Genomic DNA, 27,078 nt, shown 5'->3' on the forward strand with positions numbered 1-27,078 from the left:
ATTAACCTGAGCTTGTGCATCCTCAGCCCCAGCCTATCTCACTGGCGTGTTTCTGTTTCAGATGTCTTGTGGGAGGTGTGGAGTGATGCAGGACAGCTCGGCAACCCCCCACCAGACTCCGAGGCAATTACAACGCAGCAGTATGACCGCGGCAGGTCTCCCAGCCTCTCTGAGCTTCAGTTTCCTTACTTGTATGAGGCTTGAAATAATGACCCCTGCCTCCTACAGCGGTTACACACAATGAGAGAGACGGTGTGTGCAAAGTGCCAGCACCAACAGCATTTCTGTTGGGAGACCAGCTGGGAAGTACTGCCGTGGTCCCAAAGTGGATGATGGTGCCTTAGGCTTTGGTGGTGGTAAGAAAGAAGATGGGGGGGGCGGGGAAGAGGATGATTTGGGAAAGAGGGGTAGAGTGGAGAGGGTAGACTGATGGAGGGAGAAGGGGAGAGAGGGGTCGAGGGTGATGCCCAATTTCTAGGTGGGCATTTCAGCGGGTGGTGGTGCCACTATACCCAGAGGAGAACAGTTTGGGGAGCAAATTTGTGAACTTGGTATTCTGTGCGCAGTGACAGCACACCCGTCAGGGAGACAGTTGCATGTTTGCATCTTGAAAGGGATGCAGGCTGGAGATGTGAGCGTCAGGAGTGTGGTAAGTGGCTGCTATCAACCCAGGGTCCACCCAGCCAAGTCCGTGCACCTCCCCCCACACCCCAATACTGGCAAACTCTCTCTGCCACCTTCTGCTTTACCGTCCTGGCCGCTGGAATGGCCAGCAGGGGTCAGATGCCGCAGAGGCTACAGTTCATTCTGGGGGCAGCAGGAGCCCCCAAAGGGAGTGGGGAGGGAAGCCTGGTCTGGCTTGAGAAGCTGGAAGAGCAAAACCCGGCATCCCAAATCCATATGCTCAGGGCTACCTGGGGGGTACGGAGAGGAAGCCTGGGGACCCCTGGGGAGGAGGCTGAGTCTGGATGGTCCACATACGGGATGATCTATGCAAAATCAGAAAGGACAAGCCTCCTCGTGGAATTAGAATGACCTGTTCTCAGGAAGGAGCCTGGCTGATATTAAACCTTCTGCCACCTGCTGGCTTCTGTCACCAACAAGACTCTCTCAATAAGGGGGCTCACCCTGCTTGCACACCTCCGAGTTGGGGAGCTCACCTCCTGCAAGTGGGCCACCCAGACCCTCTGCCTCTCCTCCTCAGGAAAACCCCGCTAGTCCTCTCCACCTTTGCCAGAGGGCTCTTCTTCCTTGTCCATCACTGTTCTCTTGCAATGAAGCCTCAGAACAACCACAGTGATAATCACAGGACATTTCCGGTGGAGTCACCTCGTTGGCCCATTCAGCCTCTACCCTGTACAAGATGCCAGGACCCCGGTGAGGTCCTAGGACAGGGCCCATGCCGCAGGCAGGCGGGGGGCAGTTCAGAGGTCATCACACGTCCTCGGTCAAAGTGCCAGTCCCTGATAGCACCTGCTAGTTCTCTCAAAGTTGTGGCAACGCCCGTACCTTCTCTGCTGCCTTCCTGAGTCACGTTTGCTGCATTAACTTAAAGGGCCAGGCTTTCAAATAGAATGAGTGCAGTGCCATGCAGGTGATGTGAGAGGCTTTCAAGCATAATGCTGAGCCTCCCTGACTTTGTCCTACGCATAAGGAAGCATGGAATGCAGCCTGCCACCTGCAGGGCTCAGTCTCTACATATCCTCACTGCACAAGGGAGACCCCGAAGCTCAGAGAGCGGTGCCAGGGCTCCAGAGCTGCAGCTGTGGCCACAGCCCCCGGCGCAGGGTGGGGCGGCCACGCCAAGGCGGCTGCCCAGCAGGCACCCCTCGTGCGCGGGCTGGGGGAGGAGGAGGTTCAGGGTAGGGCCGCTGAAGGCAATTTGATACCACAGATTTGGTCAAGAGAACTAACAGCTCCACAACGCCTGCCTGGTGAGCCCAGGTTTGCACGTGTGGCTAATTTGGGAAAGACACGTTTGCAACTTCTAATGCGTGGGCCACGCTGCAGCCTCAGGGTGAAGACCCCCCACCCCGAGGTCCACCAGCTCTCTTTCTGGCCAACTTTCTCACCCGACTCAAGACAGGGTGTAGAAACACTGGAAGTTTCTGCTGTCCTTTCTCGCCACCCCAGGGACAACTTGGGGGCTGTATCCGACCTGCATGCCTCATGCCACCAGGCTGCCATCTCTAATCCCCTGCTGTGACCCCACAAAAGCACCAGGATCTTCTCCGGCCAGGACTTGCCAACTGCCTGAGCTTCCCCTCGTGTGTCACTTGGGGTGAGGTGCGGCCACCACAGTGGCTTCGGATGGGTGTCTCTTTCTCTCTCAGGTTAACATCTGGTGGTAGGATGTGATGACAATGCTGAGAGACATCTCTGCTCCCCAAGCACCCAGGCTCCTTCCACCTTCCCACTCCATCCTCTGTAGGGTGTGCCTTTGCCCTCGTGGCCCCAAGATGGTGGCTAGAGTTCTAGCCATCACATTCAAATTCCAGGCAGCAGGACTGAGGAAGTGAAGAAGAAAAGAGGCAAGAGGAACGTGCTCATTATCCTTTATGGTAAAGAGTCCTGGAAGCAGCCACTTCTGCCCTATATCCCATTGATCAGAACTTAGTCATGTGGCCACACACAGCTGCAAAGGAGGCTAGGAAATAGAGTATTCTGGGAGCTGTGGTCAGCTAAAAGGTGGGGTTCTAGTGTCATGGAAGAAAGAGGGCAGATAAATGGTGCAGTCAGCAATTTCTGCCCTTCCCAGGATCTGGGGCCAGGACAGGAGAGCAGAAGGCGTCCCTCCCCACTGCGGCCTTGACACTTCCCCCCAGGCGTGGGAAGTGGGCAGTGGACGGTGCCCACACAGCAGATCTGCAGAAAGCAGGCAGCAAGGCCCCTTAAGGTAAACGGGACCCACCACCCCACCTCCACACGCTCCTCCAGAGAGGAAGACATGGCTTCGAGGAAGCCCCTTGCATAGTCTCCCTTGACGGCAGGCATGATGAGGAGGAGGCCAGGCCACGGCACCCTGTGTGCCGTCTGCACACTTGTGGGGTGCCCGCCACATGCCAGGCACACCCCAGGGCAAAGACGCCCCGCCTCCGACCAGGGCCCTGAGACATGAAGCCCGCCACCTCCGGTCCCCGACGTGCTCCGCCCAGGGTGGCTCCTGCCAGTGGGGGTGTGGCTGATGCCACAGCCTCCAAACAAGGGGCCCCTGAAAGTGAGGGGTGGGGGCGGCACCGGTTTGAAAACTACAGCCGGTGCCAAAAGCGCAGCGGAAGGCGATGATGCAGCTCCCACGGGGAGGCGCTCAGAGGTTTTCCGGTTTTTTTGTTTTATTTTTTTCTGGCTTGAAAAAATGACCGAAGCTTATACAATCCTAATGCAAATGGAGACTCAGCTTTTGGGTTCCTTGTTTACAGGGCTGGTTTCATGTCCCCTGACGATTCTGTCTCGTTCCCAACAGTTAGCAATGTGTCCCCTCTGCCGTCCTGGGGGTGAGGGGCACGTGGGAACGCGGAGGGGTGGGTTGGTCATGGGAAGTGGAGAGCGCTCTTGTGTCTCCTTGGGAGCCCAGGTGTGCAGGGACCAGGGTCCCTCTGCAGCGGGCTGGGGCCTGTGGAGCAAGAGCGTCCGTTGTGCACGTCCACCTGGCCAGGCCCGCGGCATCCAGATGGCTGGTCAAACATCAGTCTAGATGTTGCTGGGAAGGTATTTTTCAGATGAGATTAATTTTTAAGTCAGCAACTAGACTCTGAGTAAAGCAGGTGACCCTCCATAATGCGGGTGGGCCTCATCCAATCCTTTGACGGCAGAAAGAGACAAAAGACTGAGGTCGCCTGGGGGAGCCCTGAAGCGGGAACTGGGCTGCAGACGTCCTCCACACCCCAGGCTGCAGCGTCAGCGCCCCCGGGGCTCCAGCCGCCCCTGCAGATTTCTCATGTGCTGGCTCCCGCAATCACGTGAGCCAGTTTCTTCAAGTAAATCTCTCTCTTTCCCTCCCTGTTTTGTGTACACACGCGCACACACACACCCCCCTTTGGTTCTCTTTGTCTGGAGAACCTCAACTATGACATGGCGGTTGGGGGCACGGTCTCCCCTGCCGCCCGCCAGCAGTCACTCAGGTAACCCCAGCGGCTTCCTCGGCCTGAGCCTGACCTGGGGGGCGGTACCCTGGTGTCCCAGCCAACAGAGAATGTGCTACCAGAGCAGAAACCACGGCATGGGGTGGTCCTGGGAAGAGCCCCCTGATCGGGAATGGCCCAAAAAAGGCCTGAGGTCTTTGGGAAGGGCCCCCTCTGCCGAAGGTGGCTGGGGAGGCAGCCACCAGGTCGGGTGCCAAGGGCTGCAGGAAGCTGGGCTTGGGACGGGCTGCCCCCTGAAGTGCCCCTGCCAGAGCTCCTGTCTCAAATCCAGCTTCGGGGCAGAGAGACCCCAGTGGCTGAGATCGTTCTCTCTGGCCTGTTCACCGCTGTGTGTCTGTGCCATCTTTACTTTGGTCTTCTTGGCCTCTTGGCGCTGCCGGCCGCGTGCCAGCGGGGCTGGCAGGGGGGCAGTGGGCTGTGACATCGGCCTGCGCTGTCTGTAGACCCTGGGGGGACGGGAAGACTTTAGAGCAAAGCCAGAGTCCCAGCTGGTGGGGATGCCTGGCCCTGGCCTCAGTCTCCTGCCAGACTCAGTTGAAGACCAGCGTGGACTCCTCCCCCTTCCAGCCTTACCCCCGCCCCAGCCAACTCCTGCGCCCTGTGGGACTTCACCTCTCTGACCTGGGGCCTTGCGTCCAAGTCTGGCCTGGCCTCTGCTCCTCTCACAACACCAGGCCTGTCCCCTAGAACCCCTTCAGCCACGTTCTTCACTGTGGTGAACACACGCCCTTAGGACAAGGGAATCCTTGTGGAATGTTTCCCATCCTTCACATTTAAAGGAACGTTGTTTAAATCAGCTGTGTGCAGTTGGCGGTTACTCAGCCTGCTCTGGTCTGGCAGCTTCTCGCCCCAAGGTTGTAGCCAGTATACACCTTTGACATCCTTTCCCCAAGAACCCTTAGAAAAGGGCATACAAACTGGTACAGCCAACTGTGGAGAACAGTATGGAGGTGCTTTAGAAAACTAAAAATATGCCTACCATATGACCCAGTAATCCCACTCCTGGGCATATGTGTGGAGAAAACCATAATTTGAAAAGATACATGCACCCCTGTGTTCATAGCAGCTATTCACAATAGCCAGGACATGGAAGCAACCTAAGTGTCCACAGACAGATGAATGGATAAAGAAAATGTGGTACATATATACAATGGAATACTACTTAGCCATTAAAAAGAACAAAATAATGCCATTTGCAGCAACATGGATGGACCTAGAGATTCTCATACTGAGTGAAGTCAGAGAAAGATAAATATCATATGATATTGCTTATATATGGAATCTAAATAAAGGCTGCAAATGAACTTATCTACAAACTAAAATAGAGTTACAGATATAGAAAATAAACTTATGGTTACCGGGGCGGGGGGGGGATAAATTGGAAGATTGGGAATGGCATACACACACTACTATATATGAAATTGATAACTAATAAGGACCTACTGTATAGCACAGGGAACTCTACTCAGTACTCTGTAATGTCCTAATGAGAAAAGAATCTTAAAAAAAGAAGAGTGGATATATGTATATGTATAACTGATTCACTTTGCTGTACACTTGAAACTAACACAACATTGTAAATCAATTATACCCCAATAAAAATTAAAAAAAAAAGATGGGCATATAATGAGAAGCTCTTAAGCTTTTCTGAAACAGTAACATAAAGGAATGGCTTAGAGGTACAGCAAGAGGGATCAGGATTAGACATAAGGAAGAACTTCCTGTGCAGGGCCGGCAATTCCTCGTGGTCTTTAAGCCGAATATTAATTTATGTACATCGTTACAGACAGCTTGGTTGTATGTTAGGTCAGTAGTGAGAAAATGGTGTCACAATGTCAGAGGGAGTTTTCTGTTCCCAGAAAGGATTCAGGCAACATGGGCCTCACAAGCTCAGGAGAGAATGACATGAGTGTGGGTGCTAATGTGACTTAAATCATCACTGGGATTGACCAGATACCCAGACATATGGGTGTTCTTGCTTCAAGATATAAAAACAAGACAATAAAAGAAGGGGGAAGAAGAAGAAATGGAGGGCTATTGGCCCAGTGACAACTATGTGTCTCGTGTTTTAAGGTTAATACGCAGGACACACAATATTATGATAAACTTGTAATTTCATGATAGGCTAGCAAACGTGGAAAATTACAAATCTGCTAGGAAGAGATTTGGCGAGAAGTTAAATAAAACAAGCAAACTTGCTTTTGAGTAAAGAACAGGGCAGCATGATTTTGGTCAGTTTCTAGACCTGTGCTATCCACTTAGGTAGTCTGTGGCCAAAATGGCTATTGAATCAAGATGAGTCGCATAGGAGGTATGTGCACTACTGCCCTTCCCGTGACAGATGAAGGGACGTGCGATGAGCACTCATGTCTGAGAAACACGGGGACTGCTGTCATGGCCTCCTCAGCAGAAGGGGCGTGTGATGTCACTCCACTCTGAGTTACAGGTGCATGCTGTACACCACCTCAGGTGAGGAGATGTGTGGACTGTCTTGTCTGAGTACACATGCACTTCTGTCCTGGTAAGGGGGCATGTGGTGAAAGGTCACGTGTGTGGTTCACGTGCAATGCTGTAACAGCCTCCTCAGGTGAGGGAAGGTGTCATGAGCGCTCATGTCTAACTTACACATGCACTGCTATCACAGCTCCACAGTTGACAGGAGTGTGGTGAGCAGTTACCTGTGAGGTAAAAGTGCATACTGTGCAGCCTCCACAAGTGAGGAAACGTGGTGACTAGTTGTGACAAAGGGACATGTACACTGATATCACAGACTCACAGTTTAAGGGGACTGTGGTATCAGACAACTCTGAGATAAATATTCTTGCTGTCACAGACTCCACAGGTGAGGAGACACATGCTGACTTGTCACATTGGAGGGATGTGTGCACTACTCTCAAAGCCTCCACACATGAAGGGGCCTGTGGTGTCAGTCTGCCTGAGGTAAATGTGCATGCTCTCCCAGCCTCCTCAAGTGAGGAGACAGGTAAAGACTGTCACATTTGAGGAAAATGTGCAATTCTGTGAAAGCCTCCTCAGGTGAGGAAAAGTGTGTTGATTGGTCAGGTCTGAGAAAAATGTGCATACTGTCACAGCCTCCTCAGGTGAAGAAACCTTTTATATGCATCAGGTCTGAGGTAAGTGTGCATGCTGTTCACAGCCTCCTCAGGTGAGGGAACTTATGGTATCGGTTTGACTAAGGTAAATGTGCAAGTTCTCTCAGCCTCCTCGAGTAAGAGACACGTGGTGCTGGTCAAATGAGGAGACGTGGTGGCAGGTCACATTTGAGGTACACGTGTGATTCTGTCACAGCCTCCTCAGGTGAGGGGACCTTTGGTATTGGCCTGGTGAGGTAAATGTACATGCTCTCTCAGACTCGTCAAATGAGGAGCAATTTAGTGACGGGTCACGTTTAAAGATCATGTTCAATTCTGTCAGAGCCTCCTCAGGTAAGGAGACACGGGGTGACTGGCCACATTTTAGGAACACATCCAATTCAGTATTAGCCTCCACAGGGGAGGGGACCTGTGGTGTTGGTCCTATCTGAGGTAAATGTGCATACTGTTGTAGTCTCTTAAGTGAGGAGACCTGTGGTGACTTGTGGTCACAGTGAACTACATGCAATGCTGTCACAGCCTGAGCAGGTGGGGAATCTTTTGAATGGGTCACATCTGAGGTTAATATGCATGTTCTCTCAGTCTCCTCAAGTGAGGAAACACTTGGTGACTGGTCCCCTTTGAGGAACACATCCTATTCATTAATAGCCTCCTCAGTGAGTGGACCTTAGTTCCTATCTAAGGTAAATGTGCTTACTGTCACAAATTCCTCAGGTGAGGAGACACGTGGTGACTGGGCACATTTGAGAGATGTGTACACTGCTCTCACAGCCTCCTCACGTGAAAAGCCTCTTATATCTGTCAGGTCTGAGGTAATGTGCATGCTCTCCTAGCCTTCTCAAGTGAGGAGACCTGTGACACAGTCCTCAGGTGAAGAAGCCTTTTGTATCCATCAAGTCTGGGGTAAATGCGCATACTGTCACAGCCTATTAAGTTGTCACGAGTGAGCTATATGCAATGCTGTCACAGCTCGTCAGGTGAGGAATCTTTTGATTGATATGAATCACAGCCGAGGTAAATGTGCATGTTCTCTCAGCCTCCTGAAGTGAGGAGACCCGTGGTAACTGGTCATGTTTGAGGAACACATACAATTCTGCCGAGGCTCCCCAGGTGAGGGGAACGGTGGTATCGCTCATATCTGAGGTAAATGTGCATGCTGTCACAGACTCCTCAGGTGAGGAGGCATGTTGTGACTGGTCACATTTGAGCGATATGTGCACTGCTCTCACAGCCTGCCCAGGTGAAAAGCCTTTTATATCGGTCAGGTCTGAGGTAAAGGTGCATGCTGCTCACAGCCTCCTCAGGCGAGGCAAACGATGGTATCGGTCTGTCTAAGAAAAATGTGCAAGCTCTCAGCATCCTCAAGTGAGGAGACACGTGGTGACTGGTTTTGTGTGAGGAACATGTGTAATTCAGTAATAGCCTCCTCAGGTGAGGGGACCAGTGGTGACTGGGCACATTTGAGGGATATATGTGCCTCCTCAGGTGAAAAACCTTTCACATCAGTCAGGTCTGAGGTATAGATACATGCTGCCACAGCCTCCTTAAGTGAGATGTGTGGTGATTTGTCTGAGGTAAATGTGCATTCCTCAGGTGAAGGGGCCTGTGGTATCAGTCGGTTCTGAGGTAAATGTGCATGTTCTCTCAGCTTGCTCAAGTGAGGAACACATGGTGATTGGTCACGTGAGAGGAACACATGCAATTCAGTGATAGCCTCCTTAAGTGAGGAGACCTGTGGTAACTGGTCACGTTAGAAGAATACCTGCTATTCAGTAATAGCCTCCTCAGGTGAGGGGACTTGTGGTATTGGTAATATTTGAGGTAAATATGCATGTTGTCACCGAATCCAGAGGTGAGGAGAAGTGGTGATGGGTCAGTTCTGAGGTAAATGGGCATGCTGTCACAGACTCCTCAGGTGAGGAGTCTTGTTGTGACTGGTCACATTTGAGGGATCTGTACACTGCTCTCACAGCCTCCTTAGGTGAAAAGCCTTTTATATTGGTCAGGTCTGAGGTAAATGTGCATGCGGCCACATCCTCCTTCAGGGAGGAGACGTGTGGTGATTTGTCAGGTCTGAGGTAATTGTGCAGTCCTCAGGTGAAGAGGCCTGTGGTATCAGTCAGTTCTGAGGTAAATGGCCATGCTATCACAGACTCCTCAGGTGAAAAGCCTTTGTATCGGTTAGGTCTGAGGTAAAGGTGCATGCTGCCACAGCCTCCTTAAGTGAGGAGACCTACACATGCAATGCTGTAACAGACTCCTCAAGTGAAGAGACTTATGTTGACTGGTCATGTCTGAGAGTCATGTGCAATGCTGTAACAGCCTCATCAGGTAAGGAAACTTGACATCAGTCATGTCTGAGGTAAATGTGCAAGCTCTCTCAGCCTCCTCAGGTGAGGAGAACTGTGGTATCAGTGATATCTGAGGTAAAGGTGCGTGTTGTGACAGACTCCTCAGGCGAAGAAGCCTTTTATATCCATCAGGTCTGGTAAATGTGCATACAGTCACAGCCTCCTTAAGTAGGAGACACAGTTGACTCATCACGTGTGAGCTCCTCTTGCAATACTGTAACAGCCTCATCAGGTGAGGAGACGTATGGTGACTGGTCATGTGTGAGAATCACGTGCAATGCTGTAACAGCCTCGTCAGGTGAAGAAGCTTTTGATATCGGTCACGTCTGAGGTACCCATGCCTGTGGTCACAGCCTCCTCAAATGAGGAAACGTGGTGACTGGTCACTTCGGAAGGACATGTACATGCTGTCACATCCTCCTTAGGTGATGGGCCCTGTGGTATCGGTCACATCGGAGCTACAATTGCACTCTGTCACAGCCTTTTCAGGTAAGAAGACTTTTGTTTAAGGGGTCATGTCTGTGGGCACATTCACTGCTGTCACTGCCTTCACAGGTGAAGGGTTGTGTCATATCCACCACGTCTGGTGGACGGGTTCGTGGTGTCACACCACCTCAGGTGAGGGGACTTGTCTGAACTGTCACGTCTGAGGTACTCATGCACTGCTGTCACTGCTCCACTGCAGTGAGAGGCATGTGGTGATCTCTCATGTCTTAGGTACACGTGCAAGCGGTTGCAGCCCCCTCAAGTGAGGAGACACATGGTGACGGGTTACGTCTAAGGGACAGGTGTACCGCTACCATAGCCTCCCCAGTTGAAGGTGTGTGTGGTATCGGTCACGTGAGGTATACATGCAGGCTGTCACACCACCGCAGGTGAGGGGACGTTGGGGAACTGTCACGTCTGAGATACTCATGCACTGATGTCACAGCTCCACTGGTGTGGGGGCATGTGGTATTGGTCATGACTAGGTAGATGTGATGTGAGGACTGATCACGTCTGAGGGACACTGCATGTTCCCACAGCCTCCTCAGGTATAGAAGCGTTTGATATCAGTCACGTCTGAAGTACTCATGCACTGCTGTCTGAGCCTCCTCAGGCAGGGCGTGTGGTGAACCATCATGTGTAAGGGACACGTGCATACTGTCACAACCTCCTCAGGTGAGGCGACATGTGGTGAACTGTCATGTCTGAGGTACAGGTGCAATGCAGTCATATCTCCTCAGGTGAAGGAGCCTGTGGTATGAGTCACGTGTGAGGTTCTCACGCACTGCTGTCACAGTCTCCCCTGGTGAGGGGCACGTGGTATCGGTCACGTCTGAGGTACAGGTTCGCCGTTGTCTCCACCTCCTCAGGTGAGGGGATGTGGCGACGGGTCACGTGTTAGGTAAGTGTGTCCTGGTGTCAGCCCTCACGGGTTTGTGTTGTGTGTTGAGCAGTCAGGTCAGGTCTGAAGTCCAGGTGCAGTGACATCACAGCCCACCAGTGACAGGGCGTGTGGTGAGTGGTCACGTCTGAGGTACTCCTGCTCTGCTTTTACTGCCCTGACAGATGAGGGCGCGTGTGTCTGGGGGGACAGGCACTGACCTCGGATGTCCCGGGGCAGGAGCGGGGCCCGGCTTGGGCCTGTGCTGCTCTGCCAGGTGGCGCTGGGGAAGGTGACGCTGACGTCCGGTGTGTGGAACGTGTTTTCATCTAAACAGTTGACCGGAGAGAAGAGAATATTATTATTTTCAGGGACCACCCACTGAATCCTGGGGATGAATTGAGTAATGAGTGTTTGATGCACCGCCTCTTTACTGAAGTTACCTCGTTTGTTCTCCCACAGCCCTGTGAGGGGTTGTTTCCGTGAGCTCCTGAGCTCAGGCCTTTCTGGAATGTTCCCCACTCCCTTCTCCTCAACCAGACTCTTCCCTCCTTCCTCCTTCTGTTCCCTCCCTGCTCTCAGGGGCCTTGACATGGCAGTGAGGATTTTCTGGGTTCGCTGAACAGTTTAATCAGACGTACCCATCAATAGGAAAGAAGCAAGGGAGGGGTGGAGGGGAGAGAAGGGGGTCTCTTCCAGGGTCCAGTCAGGTGGCCACTTCCCCAGGTCTCTGCTCCCGGTCACCCCCACCCATCCATTCATTCATTCCTTCATCTGTCCATTCAGCTGCTATTTACTGAGCATCTGCTGTAAGTATTGGGCACAAAGGAGTGACTGAGACCAACAGCCCTGCGCTCACAGAGCCTCTAGCCCCCCCCAGGGGCAGGACGGTGAACAAAAACAGAAGCTCCACCTGCAGCCCCTCTGCCGAGGATGCGCAGTTTGAAATGGCGCAGCCGCGGGAGGCTCGCTGAGTCAGGAGCTGAAGGCGGCAAGGAGGCGGCGTCTGGCTGCAGACTTTCCTCTTATAAGAGGAGCCGCACGTTTGCATTTATTTCGCAGCATCTTACAAGGTGCTGCTCGTCGACCAGGCTCCTCCCGGCTCGGGGCTGGGTTTGGTCTGTGACCCACCCGCCCTCTGCAGCCTCCGCTTTAGGAACCCAAACCCTAAGCTGCCCTGGACGTTAACTGAGCTGCTCCCATGTAACTGGGAGGGGGGACGTTTCCTCACGTAGAGGAATCCAACCTCTCTTCCGAAGGGTCTCAGACCGTTTCCCCTCCCCGAGCGAGCTGGGTTAGGGGGGACCTGCCTCATAGGGTGCAGTGGGCCGGGCGGCCCCCACAGGTGTGTGTGTGGCCTGCGAGTTCTGTCCTCCTCTCTGTTCCGGGTTTATCCTTCTGTGAAATGGGCACCTATTCGGTAGGGCTATTGAGGATGATAAATGAAGCAACACACCTGCTCTGCCCTGGCGTCCACGGCTGCCCCTCCCTCCTCTGTGGGACCCGCCACACCATGGCCCTGACTGTGAATGCGCCGTCAGACGGGAAGCCAGGCCTCTGCAGACACTGCACCGCGAGCCCGTGATTCTCAGGCTCCCCAGGGAGGCCTGTTCTCACACAGACCGGTAGGGCCCCCGCCAGACAGAGGGGAGACCTGGCCTCCCCAGCCACCTGCAGGCCCTCCTGCACACCTGCCAGGTCCAAACATGTTCTTTGTCCTGACAGAGGCGGTGGGCTCAGGGGCAGGGACACGGGGGCACTGATCCTGGCTGTGCCATCGACATGCACTGTGACCCCGGAGACGTCACCTCCCCTCCTGGGCCTCAGTTTGCCACCTGAACCAGCAGGGCTGCGGATCTGGACGGACCATCGACTTCCCCATCATAGGAGCACAGAGTTGTAGAGCTGAGAACTCTGCCCCCACAGGGACTCTGCAGACAGAGGGAGGGAGGTCCCACAAAGGGCGGCTTGGCTCCTTGCGGCCAGGGCTCAGCCTGGTCCCAGCGAGGACGTGCACCCTCTCCTGCCAGCTGAGCGGGCCAGTTACAGACCACTCACCCTCATCGAAAAACGCTGATTTCTTCTGTACGTGGATGGGGAAGCAGATGAGAGTGGGGAATTGCTCTTAATTTTTCTAGCTGTGACATGTAAAAAATACTCAATTATCTGTTAGAGAGAGCTCTTGAAATATTTATGGGTGAAATGACATGATCTGGGATTTTCTCAAAACACCTCCAGGAAAACAAATAACAAACGAACAAACAAGAATGTGCAGAGACCACAAAACAAAACTGCTGGAGTGTCACAGGGGATGGCGGCTGCCTTGGAGGCCGTGATGCTAACTCGCTTCTGTATGTTGGGAATGTCATAGGAAAACACTGGGGAAAGCAAACTCCTTTTTAAATCCTCTACACAACACATTCCAAGGGGCTTATCTCTAGAGGAGATAGAAATATTGACTTCAGCGATTGGAGTTAGGGAGGGGTGATCACGGGAGACCTAACCTCCTGGTTAAGCAGTGGTAACAAGTCCTCTCTCTCGGCACCACACCTGTTACGTCACTGCCAGAGAAAACCTGAAACTCACTTACACCAAGGAGCAGGCAACTGATAACGGCCCAGACTGTCACACCTTCCACGGATGTACATTTGAAAGGAGGGGCAGAGTCTTAGGACAGAGAAAAACCCCAACTTGCTATTTTCCTTTTTCGATCCTGTACCTGCATTGAAACTGAGGCTGGGTTTCATCTTCAAGGCTGAAGGGACAGCGGGAAAAAAGCTCTCTCCTCGCGACTTCGACAGCTGAAGGAGTGCAGGGGGTAGCTGGCTCTCGGTCACATGCTCCACGGAGGGTGGCTGAAGTTTTTCTGTTGGCTGCAGGGAAAAATCACAGGGCGTGGGGAGCAGGTAGGGAAGGAATGAAATGTCAAGGCCATTTTGAGCTGCAGCCATGCACTGATTAAGCACCTACTGTATGCTGGGTAAGTGGGTACCTCAGTGAATACCACGGGCGGAACCAGTGCTAACATTCTCCTTCAACCCCCAAAGAAGAAGGAAGGATGGAAGGATGCTGAGACCAGCTCGGCGACTCAAGGCGAGTGACGGGTGCCGCAAGCTTGAAGAAGACACAGACACAGACTGAAGAGAAAAGTGGGACCGGGGGGCTCAAGACCTCGCGGATCAAGAGCCCTGCTGACTCATCCCAGGTTGCTTTTATTGAGTTCGTGGGCTAACATTCTCAGGTTACACTCATAAACAATCAAAGGCCTCACATGACTGAGGCAATTATCTTTGTTTACTTGCTGGGTCCGAGTTGAGCAGGTGTGGATTTGAGCTGGGGGTGGAGAGCAAAACAGCCCTGGGGGCAGGAGACCTCTCTCAGATATTAGGGGTCTGTGCCCCACCCGTGTTGGCCCCTCTGCGACTGTGCCTGTCTTAGGTTGTTCCTCCCTTGAGGAATCTTACCCGTCTTTGGCTAACCAGCCATCCTCCAGGGCCAAACAGGGTGATATAAGGAAGGCTCTATGCACCACTCCTGTTGGCCCCTCTGCGGCTGTGCCTGTCTTAGGTTGTTCCTCCTCTGAGGAATCTTACCCGTCTTTGGCTAACCAGCCATCCCTCAGGACCAAACAGGGTGATATTAGCCTCCACGCCCCGCACCCTCAGCTCCTCCACTGCTCAAGCAGGACATTCTGAATCCCATCGCTCGGCCCACATACGTCGACATTTTCAGTGTTTCAAAAAGGTTCCAGAATGTCTTCCCACAGAAGGAAGGAATGAACGATGCCCTCCTGGGGTTCTGTCCCCCTGCTTTTCCCTTCTCAACCACCCGCCCCCAAGGAGGGGGTTCTCATCTAAACCCCCTGTGGTGGTTGCCATTTAAACCCATGGACTAGGGACTTCCTAGGTGGTGCAGTGGTTAAGAATCCACCTGCCAGTGCTCGCTTTGGCAGCACGTATACTTAAATTGGAACGATACAGAGAAGATTAGCATGGCCCCTGCGCAAGGATGACACGCAAATTCGTGAAGTGTTCCATATTTTTATAAATACAGCTGATGCACCTTGGTGTACAGCAAAAACTGGCACAACAGTGCAAAGCAATTATATTCCAATAAAGAGCTTAAAAAAAAAAAAGAATCCACCTGCCAATGCAGGGGACATGGGTTCAAACCCTGGTCCATGAAGGTCCCACATGCTGCAGAGCAACTAAGCCCATGTGCCACAATTATCGAGTCCGTGTGCTGTAACTATTGAAGCCCATGCACTTGGAGCCCGTGCTCCACAATGAGAGAAGTCACCACAATGAGAAGCCTGCACATCACAATGAAGAGTAGCCCCCACTCGCCACGACTAGAGAAAGCCCGCGTGCAGCAAAGAAGACCCAACACAGCCAATAAATAAATAAATTTATAAAAAAAAAAAAACAACAAACACCCATAGACTGAGTAAAGCAGACTGCCCTCCCTAGTGGGGCGGGCCGCATCCAATCTGTCGACGGCCTAAATAGAACAGAAAGGCTGACCCTCCTGGGAGGAAGACAGACGCCCCCTGCTGACTGCCTTCAGCTGGCACATCAGCTTTTTCCTGCCTTTGGACTTGAACTGAAACTTTGGCTCTGCTAGGTTTCCAGCTGGCTGGCTGGCTGGCATGTGTGTGTGTGCATGTGCATGTATACACATTGTACGTACACACATATTCTTTTGGTCCTGTTTCCCGGGAGAACCCCAACCAGTACACCCACCTTCTGCTCCCTGATACTGTCCCACCTTCGGTCCCACTGAGGGGTTACCAGAGCCCTTTCTATTTGAATCAGCAAACGCCCACTGGGTGTCCAGCAGGGCTCGGGGTGTGGCCGGCAGAGGCAGAGTGGAGCTCCGTCAGCCGCCTGGCCACCTGCCAACGCACCCAGGAGTAGCCTGCTCCCTCACTCTCACTCAGTCTTTTATTTAACCAAGTGGACGGTGAGAAAGAAACCCTTCCCAGCGAAGACCATCTCTGTGCGAACCTGGGGAAACCCGCCCCTCCCCCTCACAAACATCATTCCACACCGTTGTGGTCACTTTAACCCTCGGCTGCGTGCTCTCTGCTTTTGCCTAATCCTGTTTTGTTGAGACTTTTCCGCAGGTCGACACTGTCTAATAACCCAAGAAAGTAACTCAAAATGAAGAATACTGTTCCCATAGAGATGTGCGGGCATCACGTGTGATGGTCAGAAATGAAAGACAACGTATATGGCCATCTAATGGGGAACAGACACCCACAAAGTGGCCACAAGTGGAATCGCGTGTGTCCGGTCATCCCTCCGCAGATATGACGGAGGGCCCGGGGCAGACACAGCCGGGAGAGGCATCTCGTGGCTGTCAGGGCTTTGATAGCTCATGTCTCACACAACTCTTATTTAGCTGACATATCTTAGGATAAAGTATTGTGCCTTTTTTGAAGTTAAAATGCAAATACTATGGAGGTACATGAAAATTTATGAAATAATGTTAAGGGAAAAGACCCAGATCACAAAAGTGTATTTCCCCTGGGATGCTGACCACGTGCGGCTTCAGGTCAGAGGCAGGGAAAGGGTCACAGTGATGGTGCGGGTGGGGGTCGTGGTTCTCTTCTCTCTCCCCTGCCTCCTGGGCCCTCCTGCGCCCCCTGTAACTTTGCTGTGGTCAGTCCCCGACCTTCCCCCTGTGCTGTTCTGGCTGGACCCCTGGGACCAGAGCGCCTGGGCCAATGTCCACCCACCGGCTGGGCGCTCCAGGTGATGGAGGGTGGCCGCTTCCCCCTGGCCTTCCTCTCCGCGGAGCAGGCCCTGCCCGGGCTGGCGTGTGACCACCTCTTGTCTGCTGGGCTGGCATCCGGGGTGATGCTGGGCTTGGGGTCCCTGGAGTCCGGGGCCGCCTCCTCCGGAGGGTGGAGGGAGGCGCGGCCACTGCCGCCCTCGCGGTCCTGCGCCTGGGAGCGCCGTGTGGCCGCGATGAGGGCGATGCTCTTGGTGCTTACGGCCATCTCCTTGAGGGCCCGGGCGCTGAGCCCGGCCTCTGTCGCCATCCTCGGGGTGGGGGTGCCCAGCTCCGGGCCGGCCGGGGAGCACAGCTTGGAGACCAAACTCTTCACGCTCAGGGAGCTCGGCTTCTGTGGTAAAGCAGCAGCAGCTGACGGTCAGGTGTCCCGGGGCCGTCCCTGAGGTCCCAGGCTGGGCCCCAGAAGCAGACCCAGCTGCAGGGGTCACGGAGCGACCACCTGGCTTCTCTGAGTCTCATTTCCTGTTTATGAATCGGGGGTAAGAACCACCCCTGCCTGCACGTGGCTGGGGCAGGGGCTGCGGTGGGTGAATGGCATCTCCAAACCCATGTCCACCTGGGAGCTCCGAGTGTAAGCTTTGGATGGAGGGTGCGCCCCGAATCCCACGATGGGTGTCCTTACGAGGGAGACACATGCCCCACGGGGGGGAGGCCTGTGAAGACGGAGGCAGAGGTGGAGGGGCAGCCCTGGAGCCTGGGGCCCCCCAGGCGCTGGAAGAGCCGGAGGGACCCTCCCTGAGGCCTCTGGAGGGAGCGCAGCCCTGGGACACCTGCTCTCGGACTCCTGGCCCCCAGAACTGGAGAGGATGGACGTGTGCGGTTTAAGGCGCCCGGTCTGCCGTGCGGCAGCCCAGCCGCCCCAGGACACTCGCGTGGTGGCGCTAGCCGGCCTCGGTACGTGGTCACCACCATGGTGGTGGCTGCTTAAGGAGACTCCTCCTTCCAGAAACTTCTCTCACACTCTCCCCGGCCCAGTGCAGCTCTGACGGGGCCCCACGACCCTGTTGGGCAGGGGAGGCCTCACCAGAGCCCGGGGTCCCGGTTAGCGCCACACACACCAACCTCGTGAGCTGGGGGGGTCAGCCGGATGCAGAGGGATGACAGGGGGAGAAGAGAGTCTTGCTTTCCTGGATTTTTCGACGGCGTGGCTTTGGATGACTTGTAACCACCGCTGCGGATGAAACACAGAGGCCTCAGTGCGGCAACCGCCTGGGCCCCTGGGTCCTTCGTCACAGCCAGGGGGAGACCAGAGCCCGGGCCTCTGGCCACTGCGGCCCACACGCGGGTCACGCTGCCGTGGTTTGGGGGCCGGTGAATGAGCCCCCTCACGCATCCAACACGTCTGCGCGGGTCACCTGCCATGGGCCACCCTGAACCCACAGCTAGGGCTGCCCTGGTTCACAGCAGACGTGGCCCTGCCCTGACCACCCTGCGTTCTGAGGGGAGGGACACCAAATAAGCCAGCGGACGTGTGGATGACAGGGCCAGTGGTGACTCTTGCTATGAAGAAGCAGAGAGGTGAGCGGCAGACGTCCTTAGACAGGCAGATGGGCGGCCAGGGCACACCTCACAGTCTTTGTCCCCAATCCTGGCAGGACCTCGAAGCACCCTTGGAACTTCCCGAGGGACAGCAGCGTCTTTTTTGCTAATGAGGTTCCCTGGCTGTCAGGGTGGGGCTGCTCCCCACAAAGATCACCCCAGTGCGTGTGGAGTGTGGCGCGTGGCTTGAGGGCGGGAACATTTGGGTCAATCACGTGGCCAATGACATAACCAGTCATGCTACGTGATGAAACCTCATAAAAGCTCTGGACACCGAGGCCCAGTGGAGCTGCCGGCTGGTGAGCGTGGGCTGTGCCGTGAGGCCGATGTGCCCCTACTCCACGGGGAGAGGGAGTGGACGCGTTGCATCCTGGACTCTCCAGACTTTGCCCAACATGTACGATTTATAGTAAAACTGAAATCCTAACTACAGGGTTTCTGTGGGGTCTGTGAGTCACTCTAGTGAATTATCAAACAAGATGGGGTCATAGGAACCCCAGAGCTGTAGCCTGCTGGACAGAAGTGCAGGTGGCCTGGGGACCCCCCCTGCAGCTGGCATCTGACATGGGGGCACGGAGGTGAGGATGCCCTCGTGTCTCCATGGAGAATGGAACCCTTAACTGGTGGGGCATCTGATGCCAGCTCTAGGGGGTTAGTGCCAGAACGGAATTGCACCCTACCCCGTGCTGTTAGCCCAGTTGTGGTGTGTACAGCACAGGAGGGTACATCTAAGCTGAGACCCAAAGAATGAGAGTGAAAGAGCCCCGCCAGGTGCTGGAGGAAGAGCATTGCAGGCGGGGGCAGCACAGGCAAAGGTCCTGGGGCAGGGACCAGCTCGGCACATCCAGACACAGCAAGCAGATGAGGATGGGACGGTTGCACGGGACCTCGTGTGGAAGACTTTGGCCGTTGGAGCAGAAAGGACCCCTGACCACCTCTCAGCTCTAACTCTCTATGCTCCTACTATTGTATCGTAAAAAGAACAGGGCATTTCTAGCGGCCTTCCTTCAAGTCAGGTCACAGTGCCTCTGTAAGGACAAAGCATTAGGCATCACGGTACCCAGGCTCCCTGCCGAGCGGCCTGGGGCTCATCACCTAGAGCAGGAGGCAGCAGGGCCGGACCAGGTGCGAGAGGCGGCTGGTCTGGATCAAGGGAGACGGGGACACTGTTTTTAGATGCACATGTGCCCACACAAGCACATGTGAACAAACATGCACCTGTACCATGTGAAACACATGCCACGTGCTCACAGATGCACACCACGCAAAAACACACACGCACACACACAGACACACGCACACAGGCCCATGCACACGTGCACACTGTACACACACACGCACATAAATGCATCCACATACATGAACGCACGAGGGAACCCTCCTTCCCTCCACCCAGAGCCCCAGTGTCTTCACTACCCAGAGGGCACGGACCAGGCCTCGGCAAGGCAGCCTCACGCCGTGTCCCAGCCTCCCTCATCCTGGTTTGAACAGACTACCTGCCAGCACCTTGATTTCAGACCTCCAGCAGTCAGGGCTGTGAGAAAACAATTTCTGTTGTTCACGTCACCTGGTCTGCGGTATTCTGTTATAGCAGCCCAAGCTAAGGCAGTGGCACAAATTGGAAAGATGTTAACTATTAAATCTAGGTGATGCGTCTGTGGTGTGCAATCTCCTAGTCCAAGTCTGGTTACGTTGCAAACGCCTAAGGAAAAGTAAGATGAAAAAAGGGGAGAAAAGCACTGAGGCCAGAAGTAGGCAGCTGACAGGGAACAGAGACCACACGTGAGGTGAAGCTGGACTTTGTAGCATCAAACTCCCTGACCTCACAATCGCTCCGTGTGGCGAGCACCTCCTAGGCCATATTTATTCTCCTTAAACAGCCCTGCAAGGACGAGGGTGTCAGCCGCACTGCACGAGAGGAACAGAGGCTCTGAGATGCGCCCGGGGTCCCCTGGGGACCTAGGTGATGCCTATGACCAGGAGCAGGGAGCCCCTCATCTGTCCGGACCCAGCAGCATGGGCGGCAGCTCAAACTGGGCCCCCCATGGGACGTCCTCTCTGTCACCCGGCTGGTCTCGGCTGGGCATCTCCGGCGGGGGAGAGATGTTCAGAACAGAGCCGTCCTGGGACCAGATGGCGGGTGGAGTGAGGCGGCAGGGACCATGGACGTGGGTGAGCCGTGTCGTGGAGCACAGCCCCTGAGGGGCCCCCGCTTCTGGAAGGAATCGTGAGCTCTTCCATGACACCGCCCACCATGGACAGAAAGGAGGGTCTGTGCAAGGGCGAGAGCCCAGGGACCCCTGGGCACGGCCTTGACCTGAGCAAAATGGTGCATGAAGGAGACGCTTGTTGTCAGAGTGCCCTCGAAGCTGGCAGGGCCTCGAGACGTCAAACACAGAATCACCATAGGCTCTAGTAATCCACTCCCAGGGATGGAACCAGAAGAACTGAAAGCAGGACACAAACAGACGCGTGCACACCCACGTTCACAGCAGCATCACTGACAGTAGCCGAAAGGCGGAAGCAATCCCAGTCCACCAACGGGTGAATGGCTGAGCAAAGCGTCCGTACAATGCAACATGACTCAGCCTTAAAAAGGAAGGATACTCTGACACCCGCTACCGCGTGGATGGACCCTGAGGACATGATGCTCCGTAAGATAAGCCAGTCACAGAAGTCACACACTGTGTGACGCCACTCCCATGAGGTCCCTGGAGGAGTCAGGTTCACAGAGAAGAAAGCAGAAGGATGGGCACCAGGGGGTCTGTGTTTAACGGGGACAGAGGCTCAGTTGGCACGACGGCCTTTCTGATTTCTGTGAGTCCTTCTAGAGAACGGAGCCTGAGGGTGGTCCTGGGGACCCCTACACTTACCACAGGAAAGGGATTGTTTTAAAACAGACACGTGTGTGGAAAGAATGGGCGAGTACAGCACACAGCAAGAACATGCTGCGAGCAGGACCCCGGGTGTGTCAGTGATGCCTGCACCAGCCCACCCGGGAACGCTGGCCCGGCGGCGGCGGCTGAGAACCGCCCGGATCCACACGGCACCGTGTCCACAGTTACAGACACTGTGGGCACCTGGTCCTCTGTAACTGGGGGCGGGGGCGGCTTTACATGCTGTCGGGTCCCTGGACCCCCCTGCCGTCACACTTCTAGGCGGCTGCCCCTCACCCATTCCGGCCAAAGCCCAGGAGTTTCTCCTTTGTTCTTCCGAGAGGGTGGACTGGGGGCACCGGGCCTGGTGGAGGGCACGGGCAGGGCTTTGATAGCAGCATTCGTCTAAATAACGAATGCAGAGCCCCCCCACCATCCGGCCTTCTTCCCTGGTGACTCCCCAGAATCACCCTCACGCAGGAGCCTGGAGGCACCCCCTGGGGAACGACCAAGCCCAAGGAAAGGCCCAAAAATCCTTCCAAGGTTCCCAGGAAGACACTTCTCCAATATCGCTGGGTAACAAGGTCCACCCTGCACTCAGGCTTCCTCGCCTCCGGCTTCGCCCCCCATGAGGGAGCCTTACAGCAGCCGAGGGTACAGGCCTGCTGTGGGAGCAGCACACAGGCCCCCCAGGGACGCCTCACCTGAAACCTGTCTGGACCCCGGCCCCTGACACGGCCCCGTCCAGCCCCAGGTGCCTCTGGCTCCAAGCAGCCTGATTCACCGGGTTTCCAAGTTTCCTCTTCCCTTTACAAGGGCCGGTGCCCACCCTCCCCAGGGCTAACGCACAGGCTGGGCAGGAGGGGACGGCGTTGAGCACGGGCTGGAGCCCGAGGCAGACTCACGTGCAGGGAGCTGGCCGTCACGGCGTGCAGCAGCAGCAGGCGGTCCAGTGCGCTGGCGCCCAGCTCCTGGGAGTACAGGCCGTACCGCTGAGCCAGGGCCTCCGGCACCGCGAGGCCAGCGTCTGCGGGAGTCGGGGAAGCAGAGACGGGGCGAAACATCTGTCATTCGTTAAAAAGGCAGCATCTCTTTTGGAAGTTTAAAGGGAAATGCTCCAACCTGATAGAAGATTTTTCTAGAAAGTGGGGTTTCTGTAGATCATCTTCTTTCTGTTTCTGTTAAAGTTTTCTGTTATGTTCATGTATTGCCTTTCTAATCATAAAATAATATTATTAACAATTCTAAAGGATAAACAAAATTTAATTTAAAACTTAAAGAACATGAGCTCCCTGGTGGTCTAGTGGTTAGGATTTGGCGCTTTCGCCTGGATTCAATCCCTGGCTGGGGAATCCACAAGCTGCACAGTGTGGCCAGGAAAAAAAAGTTAAAGAACCAGGGGCTTCCCTGGTGGCACAGTGGTTAAGAATTTGTCTTCCAATGCAGGGGACACGGGTTCAAGCCCTGGTCTGGTAACATCCCACATGCCGCGGAGCAACTAAGCCTGTGCACCACAACTACTGAGCCTGTGTGCTGCAACTACTGAAGCCAGCGCACCTAGAGCCCTTGCTCCACAACAAGAGAAGCCACCACAGTGAGGAGCCCGCACACCACAGTGAAGAGTAGCCCCCACCGGCCCCAACTAGAGAAAGCCCCTGAGCAGCAACGAAGACCCAACACAGCCGAAAAAAAAAAGTTAAAGAACCACTCTCAGGTGTATACCCAAAAGAATTGAAAACTTGTGTCCAAACATGTACAGACTTGTACATGAATGCTCACAGCAGCACTATGCACAATAGCCAGAGGGTGGAAACAACCCAGGTGTCCACCAACAGATGACAGAGAAACAAGATGTGATATATCCGTGGAATGTTATTCAGCCCCTGAAAGGAAAGAAGCACTAACACCTGCTAAAATGTGGATGAACCTCAAAAACATTACGCTAAGCCGAAGAAGCCAGACACTGAAAGCCACATATTATAGGATTCCTTTGATAGGAAATGCCCCAAAGAGGCGAATCTGCAGAAATAGAAAGTAGGTGCGTGGTTGCCAGGGGCTGGGGGGCGAGGGGATGCAGTGACTGCTGATGAGACTGGGTTCTCTAGGGACTAGTGGAAATGCTTTGGAACTAGAGGTGATGGCTGCACAACATTGTGGATGCGCTAAATGCCACCGAGCCGCACACTTTAAAACTGTCAAAATGGTGAATTTTATGTTATATAAATTTTACCTCAATAAAAAAAGTAAGAAATTAAAAGACAGCATAATTATGGCTCTGACAAAATTTGACTGCTCACAGGCAAGGACTGGAAAGTGGGTTGGGTTATAAGTAAACCTGATTTCTTTTCCAGAACATTCTTTAATGTTGTCATTGTTTTTTTATGTGCCTTTTCCCCATTATAAAAAGAACTGTGAGATGCCTCCCCAAAGGGAAACGATTCAACCGAAATCAGTGTTGACTCTAAACACATCATCATGATGGTGGTGATGATGGTGATGGTGATTATGTGGTGGTGGTGATGGTGGTGATGTGGTGGTGGTGGTGATGATGGTGATGGTGATGGTGATGTGGTGATGGTGGTGGTGGTGGTGGTGATGTGGTGGTGGTGGTGATGTGGTGGTGGTGGTGGTGATGGTGGTGATGTGATGGTGGTGATGGTGGTGGTGGTGATGGTGGTGGTGGTGATGGTGGTGGTGGTGGTGATGTGCTGATGGTGGTGATGTGGTGGTGGTGGTGGTGGTGATGAGGTGATGGTGGTGATGTGATGGTGGTGATGATGATCGTGGTGGTGGTGGTGGTGGTGATGGTGGTGGTGGGGATGGTGGTGGTGGCGGTGGTGGTGGTGATGATGGTGGTGGTGATTTTGGTGGTGCTGGTGATGGTGGTGGTGATTTTGGTGGTGGTGGTGATGGTGATGGCGATGATGGTGGTGGTGATGGTGGTGGTGATGATGGTGGTGGTGGTGGTGGTGATGATAACGGTGACAGATATGATGGGGCAGAGCTAAGAGGCAGCAGGACAGGTGGGGGGTTGTCACCTGCACAGGTGCTGACCTGGAGCAGGGTTGCCTATTACATACAGGGCTGATCACTAAGGAGGTGGAGGAAGGGAGGGTCGTAGCAACATAAGGCTGGAAAGAACCTCAATGTTCGTCAACAGAGATGGTTAAATGAATCATGCACATTTCTGCAGATGAGGCAGGTTTCACTCAGCACAATTTCTAGGACGTATGAGTAAGAGAGGGAAAGCACAGCACGCTGTGCGCGGTACCCTCCTCTTGGTGTAAGAAATCTGTTTACACCCGCATGCACTGCACAGACCTTGCATGGGAGACGTGCAGGTGACGGGAGCAATGGGCAGGATCAGGGCTAGAGACTGGTGTCTCCTGGCTGGCCACGTGGGACGTGAGTTTCTGGGGGGCCACGTGCACTGAAAGCAACACTAACAGAGATCAGAGCTGCGGGGCAGGCAGGGCAGCTGGCCTCACCCTGAATCAGCTGCCGCTGGTCCTGGATGATCTGCTCGCAGAGCCGCCGGTGCTGCTCGCAGCGCTGGATCAGGAAGTCCGTCTGGCGCAGCAGGTTCTTCCTGCAGGGGCTGGCAGCCTGCAGCTCCGTGCTCTCCACTTCCAGCTCGTGGGCCCTGCACAGCAGCCGCAGCACCTCCCGCTGGTCCTCGCTGATGACCTGTGCGGGCAGCAGCTGCTCCATCTGCGAGGCCTTCTTCTTGGCATTGGCCAGGCGCTGCTCCAGCCCAGCCTGGCGGAGAGACCAAGGGCTCAGATGTGGGTCTCTGCTCCCGTGTCTGCTCATTCTTACGGCCTCGTTTGCGAATGGTACTCATGAAAACACGCGAGACTGGCTCTGAGGACGTGTGGCCGTTACCCTGCGTCAACCGTGTCCTTTGTTTTCTGTTCTGATGCTCTCACATCTGGGGACCCTGCAGACCCTCCCTGGGGCAGCCAAGTCCTACGAGAGTGAACCACTCTCCCTCAGGCACACCTTTCCAATGCAAACCAGCCAACGCAGAGCCCACCTCTTGCCCCTGCCCCCTCCTCCACGAGGCTCCCATGCTCTGGGCCACTGTCCCCCTGCCTCATCACCCAGGGCAGGTACCAGACAACCGGGGATGGGCCCTGTGCCCCAGAGCCTGCTGGAACGATCCAAACCGGCCAGTCCTCAGCCTGCCCACCCGGCCTGTCCTTTCCTTCCACAGAAACCACCGTGCAGCCTCTGGTCCATGCTGCCTCTCCCTCTGCCTCCTGACCAACCCTGGTGCTTCCCCATGTGGCCTGCCTGGCTTCTCCTGCCCCCTCCTCTTGGGATCTGTGAGTAACAGATGGTCTTTCCAAGGTAGTCATCTCCTGATCTGCCAGCCTTACTGTCCCTTGAATTTTCTATTCAAGACCACAAACCCAGGGCTCGCCCCTCACCACTGTCTGCTACGGGACACCAAGGCTGCCTGTTTTCACATGATGCAGCCTTCGTAAGCTGTTGCTGGTCCTCACGGAGTGTTCTCTGAAGGGGTGCCTTCTACAGCCACCGTATTACAGGCCTCTCGTCTGCAACTGAGGTCCTGGTTCTCTTGAGCCAAAGCAGGACATGAGAAGGAGCAGGGAGACAGGAGGCCCAGCTTGTCCACTGCAGCCACTGGGAACTGCTTCCTTCCTGCAAAAAACTGGCTGGGGGGCTGTGAGGTCTGCCTGGGACCCTTTACCCTACTGTGTGTGTCAGTCAGGGCTCCAGAGACACAGAAGCCATATTTATACCTGTTTGTGTATGTATGTGTTTACGTATGTTTATGTGTATATAAATACATATATGCACATTTACATATATGCTTGTGTGTATGTGTACATATATATACACATATACATGTATACACACACACACACACAGATTTATATTAAAGAATTGGGGCTGGCAAGTCCAAAATTCGTCAGGCGGACAGAAGGCCAGAAACTCAGGCAGGAGCTGATGCCACCGTCTTGAGACAGAATTTCCTCTTCTCTTGGAAACCTGAGTGTTCGCTAATAAGGACTTTCAGCTGATTGGATAAGGCCCAGCCACACGGTCCGCGATAACCTTCACCTACAGTCAGCCAATTGTAGATGTTCACCTCACCTACCAAATACCTTCACAGCAGCACCTAGATTAGCATTGGATGGAATCACTGGGTACGAAGGCCTGGCCAAGCTGACACCTAAAATCACCACCACACCACGTAACTCCAGAAAGTAACACCCAGGCCGCAGCTGCCCACATCTCATCCCCAAAATCATGGTCCCTGGGAGCAGGTCGGGTAACAGCCCCCAGTGCAGCCCAAGAGGACGTGCTCCAGCCTTTTGCATCTTCATCCTCTGGGATCGAGAGGGGACCACTTTGGGCAGAGCTGGCTCAGCTCCCCTAGCAAGAGCCTACTCTCCTTCTTGAGGTCCTCCCAGACCCCCCGGCTGAACCATCAGCCCCTCTGCCAGCTCCCCGGCACCCTGTCCCTGCGTGTGTTATCTGCTAGCCTGCTATCCTGCTACCATACTGGATGGTACGCAGTTGTTTGTGTCTCTTCCCAGGAGAGTGACAGCTTAAGTCTTAGTATCCTGTTCATCTTTATGTGCTCAGGGCCTGGCACTGAGCAAGACACTTAAAACATTGATTTATTATTGACTGACTGATCAACTAACTAATTAACTCATGAGTAGACTCACATTTATGTGCTACACCTCAGTATCGACACCTGGCTCTCGAAGGCCCTGCTCTCTGCTGATGCACGTTATCTGGTTAAGAAAAAGGCGTTTTTCTTATTTTTAAATGTTGAAGAACTTTTGCAGTGAGATCATGTAATCTCCAAATTGCTGCAGGCAGATGCAACAATATTAAGAGGTTCTTGGTTTG

General features: G+C 54.2%; 1 protein-coding gene and 1 non-coding gene across 2 annotated transcripts in view; one reads left to right on the forward strand and one right to left on the reverse strand.

The window, feature by feature from the left end:
• LOC130861077 (uncharacterized) overlaps nucleotides 1–27,078 on the reverse strand; it is a 55,199-nt gene that overhangs the window by 3,244 nt on the left and 24,877 nt on the right. The window contains 13 exon segments of the mRNA XM_057749566.1: nucleotides 1,709–1,840; nucleotides 2,802–2,865; nucleotides 4,492–4,588; nucleotides 11,194–11,301; nucleotides 13,692–13,845; nucleotides 16,713–17,102; nucleotides 17,268–17,424; nucleotides 17,542–17,568; nucleotides 17,796–17,942; nucleotides 20,138–20,192; nucleotides 20,319–20,433; nucleotides 22,092–22,213; nucleotides 24,675–24,945. Of these exon segments, the coding sequence (XP_057605549.1) occupies nucleotides 1,709–1,840; nucleotides 2,802–2,865; nucleotides 4,492–4,588; nucleotides 11,194–11,301; nucleotides 13,692–13,845; nucleotides 16,713–17,102; nucleotides 17,268–17,424; nucleotides 17,542–17,568; nucleotides 17,796–17,942; nucleotides 20,138–20,192; nucleotides 20,319–20,433; nucleotides 22,092–22,213; nucleotides 24,675–24,945 (1,839 nt within the window).
• On the forward strand, nucleotides 14,909–15,015 carry LOC130829614 (U6 spliceosomal RNA). The gene has a single exon (XR_009047627.1). It is a non-coding gene; the product is annotated as a U6 spliceosomal RNA (small nuclear RNA).

This window comes from Hippopotamus amphibius, chromosome 9 (assembly GCF_030028045.1).
Source record: "Hippopotamus amphibius kiboko isolate mHipAmp2 chromosome 9, mHipAmp2.hap2, whole genome shotgun sequence".
Classification (NCBI taxonomy): Eukaryota; Metazoa; Chordata; class Mammalia; order Artiodactyla; family Hippopotamidae; genus Hippopotamus; species Hippopotamus amphibius.